This window comes from Cervus canadensis, chromosome 18 (assembly GCF_019320065.1).
Source record: "Cervus canadensis isolate Bull #8, Minnesota chromosome 18, ASM1932006v1, whole genome shotgun sequence".
Taxonomy (NCBI): Eukaryota; Metazoa; Chordata; class Mammalia; order Artiodactyla; family Cervidae; genus Cervus; species Cervus canadensis.
In genome coordinates, this window is record NC_057403.1 from 12,241,914 (window position 1) to 12,258,535 (window position 16,622).

The 16,622-nt window shown below is 43.0% G+C and overlaps 1 protein-coding gene across 5 annotated transcripts; it reads right to left on the bottom strand.

The window, feature by feature from the left end:
* Nucleotides 1-651: 651 nt before the first annotated feature.
* ZNF471 (zinc finger protein 471) lies at nt 652-16,564 on the bottom strand. Of its 5 annotated transcripts, XM_043434709.1 has the most exons (6): nt 15,161-16,564; nt 13,939-14,066; nt 12,171-12,259; nt 9,391-9,517; nt 7,904-7,999; nt 652-4,103 (listed from the first exon to the last, which is right to left on the bottom strand). In XM_043434709.1, exons 3-6 carry the CDS (start codon nt 12,201-12,203, stop codon nt 2,080-2,082), a joined length of 2,280 nt encoding a protein of 759 aa, XP_043290644.1. In that variant the 5' UTR covers nt 12,204-12,259; nt 13,939-14,066; nt 15,161-16,564; the 3' UTR covers nt 652-2,079. The 5 variants fall into 5 exon arrangements, with proteins under 5 accessions (XP_043290644.1, XP_043290647.1, XP_043290645.1 ...); XM_043434712.1 differs by lacking the exon at nt 15,161-16,564 and having other exon boundaries at nt 9,442-9,517; nt 13,939-14,769; XM_043434710.1 differs by lacking the exon at nt 15,161-16,564 and having other exon boundaries at nt 13,637-14,001.
* Nucleotides 16,565-16,622: the final 58 nt, after the last annotated feature.

Sequence of the window (16,622 nt, forward strand, 5' to 3'; positions counted from 1 at the left end):
AGGCATGGTTTTGTGAGTATAGAGATGCACCTCATTGTGTTCAGTGAGTTTGTAATAACCTACCGAACTGATTTTCCAAAATTAACTAATCAATTTACTACTGCTGGATATTTAAGCTGTTCCAAGTTTTTAAAACTTTTGTGGTAAATGTACATCTGTATTTTTGTGCCTGTGTGTCTTGAGAAGATAAATCCCTAGAACTGCAGCAGTGATTAATTAATTACACTTTATATGTTGATATATAACACCATGATAGTGTTAGTGCGCCACTCACTCACTCATGTCTGACTTTGTGACCCCACAGACTGTAGCCCACCAGGCTCCTCTATCCATGGGATTCTCCAGGCAAGAACACTGGAGTGGGAGCCATTCCCATATTGCCTTCTAAAATGGCTTTCCACCTATTTACCCTCCCAACGTATAAAGATATGTCCCATCTGTAACAGTACTGCATGTTATCCATAATGTGTGTGCTGGTTTGTGCTGGTGGTGAGAACTTAAAAAATTTCCATTTATCTGATCATTAGTGCAATTAGGATTTTCCTTGACTTTTAATTTCTTCCTTTAGAGTTGCTGTCATACTGTGTATCTTATCTGACTTTGTCAGACTGTGTCTCTTACTTGCTGCTTTACAACAGCATTTTTTTAACTTTTTGTTTTGTGTTGGGGTTTAGCCGATTAACAATCTTATGATAGTTTTAGGCGGACAGCAGAGGGACTCAGCCATCCATATGCATGTATCCATTCTCCCCTGAACTCCCCTCCCATCCAGGCTGCCACATAAAGCAACAGCACTTTTTATAAGGACTATATCCTTTGTAACATATGTATAAAATATCTGTCATGTCTTTTCACTTTGCACACAGTGTCTTACACCACGGGAAAGTTAAAATTTTTCACATGGTCCCACCTAACACTGTCCCTCTTCATAACTTCTGGACTCTGTGTCCTGCTTATTAAAGCCTATCTGAACTCAAGGGGATAGAAATATTCTCCATTCTCTTCTAAGAAATTTAATATTGTGTTTCCTATTATATCTTTAATCTATATGGAATGAACTTCTCTGTAAGGGGTGAAATGTGGGTCTGACTTTATTTCCAGCTGGATAATTGTCAAGCACCATTTAAGTAATCTCTCCCACTGACACATGAAAAATAACTGCTTTTGCAATTAACTAAACTCATGGTAATACAGTCATTTTTCAGAAATTTCCTTGTGATGCTTCCCTATTTGCCATACTACACTGATTTTCAGAACAAAACTGTCAGCGGAAAATTATCCTAAAAGAACTGTGACTGGAGTTGACTCAATGTACAGACCTGTTTACAGTGCTAAAAGTTCCGTCTAGAAACATGCATCTCCATTTATGCATAACCTCTGTTCTCCTTAACAGAGGTCAGGAGTACTCCAAAATAATCCATTTCAATTATTTTTTTCTGACTCTAGAACAGCTTAATTATGATTCCTTGAAGGTTCAGCATTAATCCGTGAAACCAGGTGTCTTAAAAAAGGGTTAGACTATTCAAGTTCTCTGCTTCTTCCATTTTAAATATTAGGAATTTTTACTTTTTGCCTTTACTAAATATAGTCTTGCATTATTCCCAGTTATTTTCTAATTCTTTTGCTCCAGTCTTACCCAGAGTTCTAGATACTTCCTAAAACATACTCTATGTATTACATCATGTTGAATTTTCTCACCAACAAAGGAATACAGTCATATATGTGGTGGTATCAAGCTTTAAATGTGTTAATGTTTAAACTTTAACACATGCTAATCCTCATCATTGTTTCAGTTTCAAAAACTGTTATGATCTCCAAGTACATATACTGTCTTCCAGAGTTCACTGCTTAAAAACAGCTTTCAAGCAGACTCTGAAGGATACTAAGCTATCACTATAGAGCATTTAGTCTGGGTCAGGCACTATGCTAAGCACTTGGTATGCATCAAGAAGTTTAAATTTTCACACCAAAGGTTTTAAGAGAGTCATATAATTACATTTACATTTGAACAGACCACTGTGGAAGTAGTGTGAAGAATGAACTTGGAGGGGACAGAAGAGGATGCAGAGAGACTAGTGCTTAGACAATTGGAGTAGTCCAGGTGAGATGACTATGTTTTGGATTAGGGCAATGAGGATGGAAAGATGTGGATGAATTCCAAAAATACTCAGCAGACATACCCCCAGGACTTGGTGATGCAGGGGATGGGGAAGAGCTGAGGGCCTGAGATGACTCTGTAGCATGAATTTTATGATGATGAGCAAGGTGCGCACTTTGTCTGAAGACTTCTCCGCATTCTTTACATTTGTAAGATCTCTCTCCAGTGTGGATTCTTCTATGTAGATTAAGGTGTCCAATCTGGCAGAAGGCTTTCCTACATTCCTTACACTGATATGGTTTTTCTCCAGAATGAATTCTCTGATGAACAGTGAGTGACTGTCGATGGCTAAAGGCTTTACCGCACGCACTACATTCGTACGGTTTCTCCCCTGTATGACACCTTTGATGACAAGTAAGTGATGATTTTGTTCTGAATGCCTTCTCACATTCAACACATGCATAGGGCTTTTGGCCTGTGTGAAGTCTCAGATGCTGAGCACGGGATGAGCTGTCACTAAAAGCCTTCCCACATTCAGTACACTTGTAGGGTTTCTCTCCCGTGTGAACTCTCTGATGTTGGATAAGGCGGGTAACCTGGCTGAAGGCTTTACCACATTCAGAACAATCATAAGGTTTCTCTCCAGTATGAATTTTATGGTGCTGCGCGAGGTGTGCCCTCTGGTTGAAGGCTTTCCCACATTCCTTACATTCATAAGGTTTCTCTCCAGTATGAATTCTCTGATGAGTAGCCAGCTGTGAACCGATGCTAAAAGCTTTCCCACATTCCTTACATTCATAGGGTTTTTCTCCAGTATGGATCCTCAGATGGCTAGCAAGGTGTATGCTCTGCCTGAAGGCTTTTCCACATTCCCTGCATTGGTAAGGCTTCTCTCCAGAATGCACTCTTTGGTGCTGGGTGAGTGAGGCATGATGGCTAAAGGCTTTCCCACAGATGTCACATTCATATGGTTTCTCTCCTGTGTGAATTCTCTGATGGACAGTCAGGGATGAGCCGTAGCTGAAGGTTTTCCCACACACATTACATTTGTAGGGTTTCTCTCCAGTATGAATTCTCCTGTGCTGAATAAGTCCTATGTGATCGCTGAAGGCCTTCCCACAGTCGATGCAGTCAAAGGGTTTCTCCCCAGTGTGATAATATCTCCAGTGACGGATAAGCGATGTGTTCTGCCTGAAAGCTTTCCCACATTCAATACATTCATAGGGTCTCTTGCCGGTGTGACACCTCTGATGTCGGGCAAAGGACGAGCCGTCACTGAAGGCCTTGCCACATTCCTTACCTTTATAAGGCTTCTCCCCGGTATGAATTCTCTGATGCTGAGCAAGGTGTGCAGGCTGGCTGAAGGCTTTTCTACACTCCTTACATTTATATGGTTTTTCTCCAGTATGAATTCTTTGATGTTGAACAAGATGTACATTTTGGCTGAAGGCCTTCCTACATTCCTTACATTCAAAGAGTTTCTCTCCGGTGTGTATTCTGTGGTGCTGGACAAGGTGTTGACTCTGGTTGAAGGCCTTCCCACAGTCCTTACACTCATATGGTTTCTCTCCAGTATGGATTCTCTGATGAACAGTAAGAGATGAGCTCTGGGTGAAGGTTTTCTCACATTCATTACATTTAAAAAGTTTCTTTCCTGCATAGACTTTCTTGTGTTTTAATACCATGGAATTTTTGAAAAAGTTTTTTTTATCTGACTTGTCATTATTATAAATATTCTCTTCTATACTGTGTAGAGGAACAAATTTCTCAGGTTTGTTATATCTGTGGTCTGTTTCCACAGTGAGGGCTTCTTTAGGAGTGCTTCTTTCTTGCCTGATAAATGTCTCTTGGCTTAACAACTGCCTCTCAAAAAGATCTTCACATTTCCAATTTTCTCCAAAAGTAGGACACTCAAGTTCATAACTTGCAATTCTCTCCATTAACGTATCATCACACACAAACTGCTTCAGAGGTAATTCTTGTGTCTCATGTATAGATTCCCAATCTGAAAGATTCAGAAAACCAAATGTTTCCTTTATCATGGGCTATAACAAAGGAAACATTTAACACAGAAAAGGTGATTTGAAAATAATGAACTCCACAAAATATATTATGCACAGGCATTTCAACTTAAAAACATACGTAAGCAGACCCCAGAGAATGAGAGCTCATAGAAGAACATGGAAACAGTGATTTAGCAAATTAAATGTAGGATAACAGAGTCCTGAAGGTGTAGGTTGCAATGGTAGTAATATTTTATGCCTGTATTAACGTAACAGGCTATACATGAAATTCTCTTCCTCTGTTCTCTCCCTCTTCTAGGAGACTTGCATATACAGCCAGGCTAACTTTCTTAAAAAACCAATACTACCACATAACTCTGCCACTCAAAAATCTCTGTAGATTACCTGAAACCACAAACACCTTATGCTTTGTGACTTCTCTTGGAGTTTAGGCAAAATCCTAGAGTCATCTCTTCATAATCAGAAAATAGCATTCCCATAAGCCATTTCCATGTATTTTAATAAAGTAAATGCTCTTCATTTCTCCTAGATCCCTGAACTTAAGAGTGCATATTAAGGGTTTTTTGCATTCATCATCTTTCTTTCACCAGCCTAGGAAAACTATCCCATCTTAATAGGGTTCTGCCATGTATCTTTTTGTATAAACTAGTCTTACAGAGATATGTGGGTTGGTATCAGTATCATTAACTGAATGTTTATTTACTACCACATCACTACCTTTCTCACCCTGTGAGATAGAACATAAGCTTTCGGGAAGAAATAAATGAGCCTTATATACTACTACTAAGTCACCTAACGTATATCACAGGAACTCAGGCATAAGTAGGAAATTCTTGATAAATCTATAAAGAAGAAATGTGTATAGAAGAGGTGACACTAAGAGAAAACTTTAGGGAAGAAGTGATATCAAGAAATATAATGACAAATTATTGACTGATCCAATGCTCCCTAAAAAGTTTTCCACTACATGTCAAGCATGAGGAACACTGAAGTAAAGACAGCTGTTCTAGAGAAGTACAGAAACTTATGAGGAAGACAAGACCAACAAAGCAAGTAACTTGAGAAGAAAATATATCAAAAATGAATCCATGTGGTAAAAAAGTAAAACTAGTATAAAAGTTCAGAGATGGGAGGGATCAAATCTACCAAAGCAATTAAGAAACACTGAGGTATTAACATGCTTTCTCCCCAGGTCATTCATGGTATCAGGAACACCCAAACTTCAATAATTCTAGAACTGGGTCCATGAGAGCTCAAGAAACCAGTTCCGTATGGTTTTTCTTACGCAGATGGACTGAGGGGGGCAATCCTAGAAAGAGAAAAGCAGAAAGAGGACAGCGTCATCTGCTCCTCCCTCAGATTTACTTTGTTGTGTGAAGGCTGTCTTCACGTCCAGCCTCCCATGGAGAGCCGTGGTTGTCCCTTACCTTTTAGGCTTTTCTCAACATGGATGCTGAGCTACCTTAATCGCTAAATAACACTTAAAGCCACACTGTGACTCAATGTCCTATCAGATTCACAACAGGCTTCTTTATCCCCTTTCCCTCTTCCTGTATCTGTTCTTCACATGGACAGTTATTACCTCTTATCAGGAAAGTTCCTCTTTCTGTTTTCCTCTTTAAGGCAGATAGTAGCTTCCTACATAACCAAACTATAAAGCGTGTCTAAACCGAGCTTATTTCCCTCCTAATATTTGGAGGATCCTGGAAGTATAGGGTCCACATCATCCCCAAATGTAAAGATCAAGCACTGTTACAGAAGTGAAAGAATTTCATAAAGGCATAATTACCATGTGTGATTCCAACATTCCCTTGTCTTTGTAAAATTCAGGTTCAGCGCGGGGAGGCAAAAAATAAGCACACACCCCCAAAACAAGTTAATTACGGGCTCTCCTGAGTGTTACAAAGAAAATAAACAGTGGCTTCACAGACCGTACTTGGGCTGGAATAGGGAAATGTTCATTATATGAGGTGGTTAGGAAGGTCTCCAATGACATTATTTTTGAGCTCTGGCCTGAGCTCTGGCATAGACAGAAAGCCAAGAGAAGAGCATTCTAGGCAGAGAAAACAAGAAAAACAAAAGCCTGAGTGGGAAAGAGCTTGCGAGCTCAGAAAAGGCAACCTATGGGCTAGAGCAATGCTTTTCAACTGTACATCAGGCACTTGTTGAAAATGACAGTCCTAAGACACTGCCTATGATCCAGAGGGAATCAGACTTGGAACTCAGACTGCCTCTAACCTCATCTGGTCTCTCACAGCTTAGAGACTCAGGATGTGGGAACCTGTAACACATATGGAACATACCTTGATACCCTGCATCATGAAGAAAACTCTAGGCTAAAGTACAGTGAAAAAGCTAAAACATAATGGAGGATAAGGCTGGAAAATTAAGAAGGAGATGGTAGGATTTGGATTTTTCCTATTTGCAACAGGAAAGCAAAAAATGATTTAAAGTAACAGGGTATGTTATGATTTGCATGCAGCATCTAATTTTGGAGTTAAGATTTAAAAAACAGAGAAGCTTATGTTAAGTCAGTATGTCGAAAGGAAAGAGGGGATGGGAAGGAGCTGGATAAAGATTTTTGCAAAATGAGTTTTTAGAAGAGAGTGAAGATTGCTGGGAGAAATAATAATCTCAGGTATGCCACTGATACCACTGTAATGGCAGAAAACGAAAAGAAACTAAAGAGCCTCTTGATGAGGGTGAAAGAGGAGAGTGAAAAAGCTGGCTTGAAACTCAACTTTCAAAAAAGTATGATCATGACATCCAGTCCCATAATTTCATGGCAAATAGAAGGGGAAAAGGTGGAAACATGACAGATTTTATTTTCCTGGGCTCCAAAATCACTGCAGACTGTGACTGCAGCCATGAAATTAAAAGACACTTGCTCCTGGAAGGAAAGCTATGCTAAACCTAGACAGCATATTAAAAGACAGAGACATCACTTTGCTGATAAAGGTCCGTATAGTCCAAGCTATTGTTTTTCCAGTAGTCACGCATGGATGTGAGAGTTGGACCATAAAGAAAGCTGAGGGCGAAAGAATCGATGCTTTTGAACTGTGGTGTTGGAGAAGACTCTTGAGAGTCCGTTGGACTGCAAGATCCAACCAGTCCATCCTAAAGGAAATCAGTCCTGAATATTCATTGGAAGGACTGCTGCTGAAGCTGAAACTCCAATACTTTGGCCACCTGATGCAAAGAGCTGACTCATTGGAAAAGACCCTGATGCTGGGAAAGATTGAGGGCAGGAGGAGAATGGGGCAGGAGAGGATGAGATGGTTAGGTAACATCACCAACTCAATGGACATGAATGGGGCCAACTCTAGGAGACAGTGAAGGACAGGGGACCTGGCATGCTATAGTCCAGGGGTCAGAGTCAGAAAAGACTAAGCAACTGAAAAACAACAAGCAGAAGAGAAGATATCTGGGGAGCTCATGCTAAGAAGTCAACTTTCAGTTTTCTCCCAGGTTTGGAAGGCTTGACAAGAGTTTCTTTTTTCTTAATTAATTTAATTGGAGGATAATTACTTTACAATATTGTGATAGTTTTTTGCCATACATCAACATGAACTGGCCACAGGTATACATGTGTCCCCTCCTTCTACCCCCCTCCCACCTCCCTCCCCACCCTAGCCCTCTGGGTTGTCCCAGAGCACCAGCTTTGGGTGCCCTTCTTTGAGAAGAGTTTCTAAGAAGCGTAAGAGAGGAGGAAAGATGACCTGTACAAATGGCTGAGCCATTGCCTAGAAAGGATTCCCCTCTCTGGTTCTCCCACACTCACCTGGGAATGGGCTTCTCATCTCATTCTCCATCATCATCCAGGGCTCCTTCCCTTGCCCCAATAAGGAGATGACATATGGCTTAGAGATACAAAGTCCTGCACACAGAAAAGGATATGAAAACAGGCCATGGTTTGGACATTTCAGCTGGTCCCTTAATTCTGATGGAATGACATGATAGTAATGAATAGCTCAAGGAGTGACAGACTATATAAAGCTTCTGGGGTAGCTTAGTGGGGCTGCCAACAGTCAATCCTATAAAAGTGGAATCATTTTCTAAGAGACTGGAGGCAGAAATTCAGCCCAGCATTTTTAGAAGATCATTGGACAGCAGTAAGCGAGGTAATATAAAAGACCCCTAGAGACAGTTGGGAGTTTGAGTTAACTGTCTGATTAAAAAACAAAGTCAGGGGAACGTATAACAGAATCCTGAAACTCTATAATATATTATAGTGTCCAAGAAAAAAATCTAATTACTCCCTAAAAAGTGGAAAAAGTGAATCATACTCAGAAAAAAAGGCAATTAATGGAGACCCAACCTGTGATAACACAGATGCTGGAATCAGTAGACTAGGATTTTAAAACAGCTATTATATCTATATTTAAGAATATAAAGGAAAATATGCTTGTAATACTCTTGGCAGCAAAATAGAAATTATAAAAAAGAACCAAGTAAAAAGTCTAGAATTGAAAAATACAGTATCTGAAATTTAAAAATTCACTAGATAGGCTTAACAAGACATTGAAGAGGACAAAGAAAGCAGCAGTGAACTTGAAAATGAATCAAAAGAAATTATCTAAGCTGACAGAGAAAAAAGATTTTCTAAAGTGAACACATCCTTAGTTACCTAAGGCACAATATCCAAGGTTCTAATATGTGTGCAACTGGAATCCCAGAAGGAGAAGAGAGAGTAGAAAAAAATTAAATAATGATCAAACATTTCTCAAATTTGGTGAAAGACATACATTTAGTCTCACAACATTTAGTGAACCACAAGCAAGCAGGATAAAAGGGGCCTCTGGACAAGGGGGAGCTAAACTAGCCGATGAGGTGGCCCTAGGGCTGAGAAGGTTGTTCGTTTCCCGAAGAACATCTACAGCAATTTTCAGTGTGTGCCTCACTAGTTCACTTTCCGCAAGTTCATAAAAACATACAGATTTTAAAGCAATATTCTGAATTCATAACGATCCGGCTATATTCCTGGTGAACGCTGTTAGGCCGGTAACAATACTGTAGGACAGAGAAGAAGCCAGCACAGGAGACCAGGGAGGCTCACAGCACGCCCTGTGCTCAAACTGACTAACGGGCACGCTCACGAGTATCTGATACACACCAAAATCACTGACTCAGCCTGAAATGTTCATCAGTTCCTGAACATCCTCTTCATTTTCCAGATTCCATTCTGATCGACACACAGTAAATTAAAAAAAAAAGTAAAGAGTCCCTAAGGGTAATTCTGAATTATGCAGAGGGGGAAAAAATCCTCACCCAGTGACACCAGGCTCTGATAGTTCTCCAACATCATACTCCTGTATAAACCTCTCTGAGCAGGGCTCAGCCATTCCCATTCCTCCTGGGAGAAGTCCACTGCCACATCCTTGAATGTCAGCAGGTCCTGAAATGACACAAAGACCTTCTGGATCAAGCGATGCTCATGTCCACACGTGACTTCAAGCTTAAGCATTAAGTTGGCCCTGCATTATGTGAGAAATAGCCCTTAGAGGAGAAAAACCTTAAACATATAATATTAAATAGTTCTTACTGAAGTTGCTAAATTGCATTGTATACAATGGTGCTAATCCATTTCTCTTGTGTGTGCGAGTGTGTGTGCTCAGCTGTGTCTGACTCTTTGCCACTCCAGGGACTAGAGCCCGCCAGGCTCATCTGTGCATGGGATTTTTCAGGCCTGGGGAAAAACGGACAGATGGCCACAGGGCAGTAAACAAGGGCTTCAAGGAAGGATGTGTATCTGTGGTTGAACCTTCAAAAACAACAAAAAAGAATATTTAAGTTGATATTATGGAAATGATACTCTATGGGATCCTAGTGTTTTAAGGAGAAGAGGCATTGAACTGACATGGCTGGGGTTTTTTTGTTGACACAATAAAAAATAAAAAATTTAGAGTGCAGTTTTTTTTGGCAGCGGCAGGGGGACAGGCTTGCTGAGCCTCATGGCTTGTGGGATCTTAGTTTCCTAACCAGGGATCGAACCCAGTCCCAGTTCTGAAAGCACAGAGTCCTAACCACTGGAACGCCAGGGAATTCCGCTAGAATGCAACTGTTTTTTAATGCTGTACCATTAAAATTGATTAGCATGTCATGCCACGCCTCAACATGAGACATCACCCAGTGGAGGACCACAACACGTTCAACTTGGGTACTAAATGTGAGTACAACAAACCAGTATGTATTTAGACAATGTCGAAATGAAACCAAAAATAGTTATTTTCAGTTTCTTAAAGACAGTGCCCAGTTATAATCAACAGCAGATTGAGACAATTTTCTCTCTTTTTTTTTTTTGGTAAATTTTGAGAGGTTCGCAGGTTTTTTTTTGAATTGAGATATAGTTGACAAACAATATTATATAAGTTTCAGGTATAAAATATAGTGTTCACAATTTTTAAAGGTTATACTTCATTTACAGTTATAAAATATTGGCTATATTTACCTGTGTTCTATAACATATCCTTGTAGCTTATTTTACACATAATAGTTTATACCTCTCAATTCCCTAACCCTATCTTGTCTCCTCCTCCCCCCCAGTAACCACTACTTTGATTTCTATATCTGTGAGAGTTGTGAGAAATTTTTAAAAGTGTTACGGGCATTTTCATCTTCACATTTATTTCCAATGAAAATACTAAAAATCTTTGTAATGCTCAGTGTTGTCATTTACCACAACATGGATGGAACTAGAGGGTATTATCTAAGTGAAATAAGTCGTACAAAGACAGACAAGTACTGTATGATCTCACTTAACTGCACAATCTGAAAAAACAAAACAGAAACTGACTTTGGATAGATAGAGAGCTAAAACTGGTAGTTGCCAATGGAGAGGGGAGAACAGCATGGAAAAGTGGAACAAAAAGGAGTAATCTTACAGTGCAGAAACCTGATAATACTACCTCAACTAGGCACTCAAAGTATAATAAGTCACGTTGATAGTATGAACCCTTGATGTATAATACATGATGAAAATGGAACTCTGTGATCTTCCTTCTAAGTCTGATCAGAGAAAAAAACATCAGATTTGAGAGACGTTCTACAAAATACCTGAGAACCTCTCAAAACTGACAAGGTCTTCAAAAAGAAGGAAAGTATGAGAAACTGTCACGTACAAGGAGACAGAACTACTAAACATAATGTGGTACCCTGGATAGGACCCTGGAACAGAAAAAGGACATTAAGTGAAAACTAAGGAAATATGAACAAAGCATGGACTTAATAATAATCTATCAATGTTGGCTCATTAAGGGCTTCCCTGGTAGCTCTGCTGGTAAAGAATCCGCCTGCAGTGCAGGAGACCCCGGTTCGATTCCTGGGTTGGGAAGATTCCCCTGGAGAAGGGACAGGCTACCCACTCCAGTATTCTTGGGCTTCCCTGGTGGCTCAGCTGGTAAAGAATCCACCTGCAATGTGGGAGACCTGGGTTTGATCCCTGGGATGGAAAGATCTCCTGGAGGAGGGCATGGCAACCCACTCCAGTATTCTTGCCTGGAGAATCCCCATGGACAGAGAAGCCTGGTCGGCTACAGTCCACGGGGTCAAAAAGAGTCAGACATGACTGAGCGACTAAGCATAGCACACATGAAACTAATTTAAGATGTTAGAAACTGGGGAAGCAGAGTGTGATGCATATGCATACTCCCTGCTATCTGCAAATTTTCCATTATAAAAAAAAAGTTTATTTGTAAAAAATAAGTTAAGGGGAGTGCTCTCTGGGAGAGGTGGGAGCCAGGCCCTTAGATAAGACTGCTGTTGTTCAGTCGCTGTCATGTCCAACTCTTTGCGACTCCATGGACTGCAGCACACCAGGCTTCCCTGTCTTCACCGCCTCCTGGAGTTTTGCTCAAACTCATATCCGTTGAGTAGATGATGCTATTAACCCACTCATTCTCTGCTGCCCCCTTCTCCTTTTGCCTTCAATCTTTCCCAGCTTCAGGGTCTTTTCCAAAGACTATTAATCAGGGGATTTTCATAAGGAAACAGCTTTACTAAGTCCTAAACAGTAAGACTGTCTTTTGAGGAAGAGAAATGAAATAACTAACCTGGGGTATGGCTTTCACTAGTTCAACTGTCATTTTCACGTTTTCCTGGCTTCTCTCTTGGAAAACAGCACTGTCCTGGGAGGGTAAGGCTGGAGAAGAAAAAGGAGAGTGAGAAGATGAGGCCTTCTCTGCACTCCCAGGATCACCAGTGTAAAAATTCTGTCTTCCCCTTCCTCCTCCCAGCCTTCTTTGGTTTCACTGCCCACAGAAGCGGGAGATTACAGGCAACCAATGGTGATGAGGGGTCTAATTTTTAACTCTTTCTCTTAAGCTCGAGGTCCTAAATTTGATCTTTTCTAAAAGTTGCATTCCCGTTCTTTGGTCTTATTATGAATAAAACTAATGAGATATGCTAGATACTCTGCGTACATTATCTCCTCTCACTTTATTTTAAAAACTAATCCCATGAAATTGTTGTTTTCTCTATTTTATAGGTAAAGGTGGACTCTTTCCTTCCCACATCTCCGCTTCATGCTTTGATACAGTCTACAGTTTGAAAATCTGACTCCTGAATGCCATCAGAGGACAGGGTTATCCTCCTCCTCCTGCCAAACCTTTGCTTTCCTCCATGACAATGGATCCTTTAGCACCCAATTCTGCCACCTTCCCTCTCATCTTTATCCTCAACTCCTTGGTTTCCCCTCCTTTCTGTCACCCAGAACTGAGGGTGTCTCCTGCTCCAATCGGGAGCTCTAGGTACCCCACCTCTTGCTTCTCAGTGGAACTCTTGGGACTGGGAGCAGGGAATTCTACCCCAGGATTCTTATCCTGGCAATACACAATTCCATAAATCAACATGCACAAGGCGGCCAAAGTTGTCAACCTTTCAAGCAGTCTCCCCCCAAACACCAGTCACACAGGCGCTGTTACAATCACACAGGGTGATACACAGACACTGACAGAAGGTCTCACACACCCCTGATCACACGAAGGACAGAGTCACAAGCATCCAGTGGAAGGCACATCACTGCAGTCACACCACCGCCTCAGAGAGGTCGTGTACACGCACACATGGTGATCACAAACATGACACACACAAGCCCAGTCTCAATCTCTCTCACACCCACGGCTCACTGTCCCTTCACAGAGGCTGCATTTGCAAACCTCGGGGTGGCTCCTACTCACTCTGGTCTCACACGTTAGTTTTCCCCTCTCTCTCTCTCTCACACAGTCTCAGCGGTCTCTGTTTCTGAGACACGTGGATTCCTCGCGCACAGATACACAAACACTGCAACTGCTACCTCTAACGCGCGCACACACAATACACACCGGTCTCCCTCACACGCGGACACAGGCACTGTCACACAAGCTCACGCGCCGGACACACGCACTGCAGCCTCGCACGCTCACACCCACATGCTCTCGGTCTCACACACACACACACATCACCCCCCACGATCTCTCAGCCCCTCCCGGGGCCCCACGCGCTGGCTGACCTCTCTCACACACCCGTCTCGGACACTCACACCAGCACACCCCGGTCGCACGCTCTGGGCATTCACAGCCCAGTCCTGCCTCTCGCACCCACACACTCCGATCCAGCCGCCCCAAACGCCGATCCCGGTCCGAGCCGCAGCCTCGGCGCACCCGCACGGGCCCCTGGGAAATGTAGTCCGCCCGGCAGCGACGGCCCAGCGGCGCCCAGGCCGGGGCTCCACGGCCGGGCTCAGAGCGGCCCGCCTCGGCGGCCCTGCCTGGCCCTCGGGCTCAGACACTCGACCACCCTGACCAACCCACGAGCCTCCCCCCGGAAGCCAGCCGCCCTCACCCGAAGGACTTCGGCAGCTGACGCCCGGGAGACCAGTGCCCAGGCGCCGAACCTCCCCAGGTGGGCGAGCAGTCAGGCGCAAGGGGCGGAGATAGGGCGTGGCTTAGTTGAGGGGGCGTGTTCTTAGGCTGTTGAGAAGAAGAGGCGGAACCTTAGCGTCCGAGCATGAGGGCCTGCGCACGTACGTGACACCGCCTGAGGGGCGGGGCCCAGGATATCAGAGGCGGGACTACGCTCGAGGGGGCGGGACCCGAGGGTTCAGGGGCGTGGCGCGGCGGGGAGAGAGTGTACGCAGGCACCTAGAATGCGAACTCCCTCTCCCCTCTCCTGGAAACCAGAAGCGTCCGTAGTTACGGGAACGGACAGTCCTCTGTGAGCGCTGGTGTGCACCTGTGATGTCCCGCTGTCTGTGTCCGAATGACCGCGGTGTCGTTGTAAAGTGGTCCTCTGAGCCTGCTCGTGGGAGCGTGATTTTCTTTCTGTGTTAAGTTTTGGGACCGTAAGATCAGCGAGGGAACCCCTGCTGGGCTCTATCACTTGTTATTACACCAAATTAGTACATTTCTCACTTGCAGAATGGAAATGTCGTTATTATCACTCTTCAGAAAGTATCTTCTTTGGAACCTGCACTGGTGTTGAACCCCATTCTGCCCCTGATCAGAGTGGAAATGGCCCGTGGTATGAGATATTAAGAAAATAGTAGAATTAGTAGCTGATTTGGAAATTGTAGCAAATAAGGAAAAGCCTAAAGGAAACCAATTCTCAATATTCATTAGAAGGACTGATGTTGAAGCTCCAGTACTGTGGCCACTTGATGCAAAGAGCCAACTCATTAGAAAGGGCCCTGATGCTGGGAAAGATTGACAGCAGGAGGAGAAGGGGATGACAGCGGACGAGATGGTTGGATGTCATCACTGACTCAATGGACATGAGTTTGAGCAAGCTCCTGGAGATGGTGAAGGACAGAGAAGCATGGTGTGCTGCAGTCCATTGGGTCACAAAGAGTTGGACATGACTAAGCGACTGAACAACAACAAAGGAAAAGCCATTCAGGGGGATACAGCAGAGAAAAAACCCACAAAACTCCCCGCCCTCTAAGATCTTACTTTCAAGTGAATGGAAACAAGAGAATGAGTAAAATAGTGTACTGAATGGTGAGAAAGGCTGTGGAGAAATAGAAAACAGGGAAGAAAAATAGAGTAGAGAAAATGAGAATATTTACTGTTGAAAAATGAATAGTCAAGGCACCGAAGTCTTTAATCTTCATGCAGCTTTTCATCCTGAATTTCAACATTGGCTCATTTAGGAGTAATTCCTTACATGGACTCTACTGTTATATTCTCAGTGGTAAAGAATCCGCCTGCCTAAGGAGACGTTGGTTTGATCCCTGGGTTGGGAAGATCCCCTGGAGGAGGAAATGGCAACCCACTCCAGTATTCTTGCCTGGGAAATCCCACGGAAGGAGGAAGCTGGCGGGCTACCATCTGTGGGGTTGAAAAAGAATCGGACATGACTTAAGAGACTAAATGAGTATGCATTTTTCTTCTCTACACTGGTGCATGCATTTTATAAATGCTTTTATATATGCACTGAACAGAAAAAAGTGAGAAAAAAATCCTGTGTGCTCAGTTTAGGAATATCCCCTAACTTCTATTAATATGATAACCCTTATATCTGTCCTCGTGCTGTTCCTTTGTGTCAGCCTCTTGATTCTTGTTCAAAGGTGATAGGTGCAGTGATGAGATCACTAAAATACAGCAGCTGTAGGAGGAAGTGTGGGAGAAAATTCAGGAAAGCCCGCTGGTTGGGAAATTTGAAGCTAAACCTGTGACCAAATCCGGGCACCATTTTTCAGATGTAAAGTATTAAGTCATGGCTGTTTGTTTTTTCACACTTTGCAACATCCAAGCCCCTGCCCGCCCCTTGCTAATGCTGTGAACTTGGTGGCATATGTGTCTCTCCCATCAGGACAGAAGCAAAAGCCAGGAGGTGATCTCTTGGCCTCATCTTTGGCTGTCAGGACACCTGCATTGTAAACTTGGTTTCAGGGCATTAAATGTGAGGGCACCCAGACTCAGGGCCAGTAAAGTCACTTGTGCAGTGTTGCTGTTTATTAGCGATGGCAGCAGAGCAGGATGCAGGGAGGAGGAGGCCAGAGTTCTCCAGATGGCAGGACAATGGTTTCATGTTCTGCTTTTAACTTGCTTTGCTTCCTCCCTGTCTTCAGTTATTCCACCCAAAGAGCGCGTTAACAAATCGTTTTCATTGGAGCACAGCTGATCTACAATATCGTATTGGTGTCAGGTGTGCGGCAAGGTGATTCAGTTATGCACACACAAACATCCGCTCTTTTCCAGATTCAGTTCCCATTGTTGTTGTTCAGTCACCAAGTTGTGCTCCATTTTTTGAGACCCCATGGACTGCAGCACACCAGGCTCCTCTGCCCTTCACTGTCTCCAGGAGTCTGCTCAAATTCATGTCCCTATTTGCTCAAATAGTCAGTGATACTATTCAACCATCTCATCCTCTGCTGCCCCCTTCTCCTCCTGCCCTCAATCTTTCCAGGTATCAGGGTCTTTTCCAACGTATCAGCTTTTTGCATCAGGTGGCCAAAGTACTGGAGCTTCAGCATCAGTCCTTCCAGTGAATATCTGAGATTGATTTCCTGTAGGATTGACTGGTTT

Coding starts and splice junctions, on each gene's coding strand:
- ZNF471 (XM_043434709.1), bottom strand. CDS start 12,203: ATGACAGTTGAACTAGTGAAAGCCATACCCCAG. Junction 9,518..12,170: donor TAGTGAAAGCCATACCCCAG/GTTAGTTATTTC, acceptor GTGTCATTTCAG/GACCTGCTGACATTCAAGGA. Junction 4,104..7,903: donor GATGAGAAGCCCATTCCCAG/GTGAGTGTGGGA, acceptor TGAATCTTTCAG/ATTGGGAATCTATACATGAG.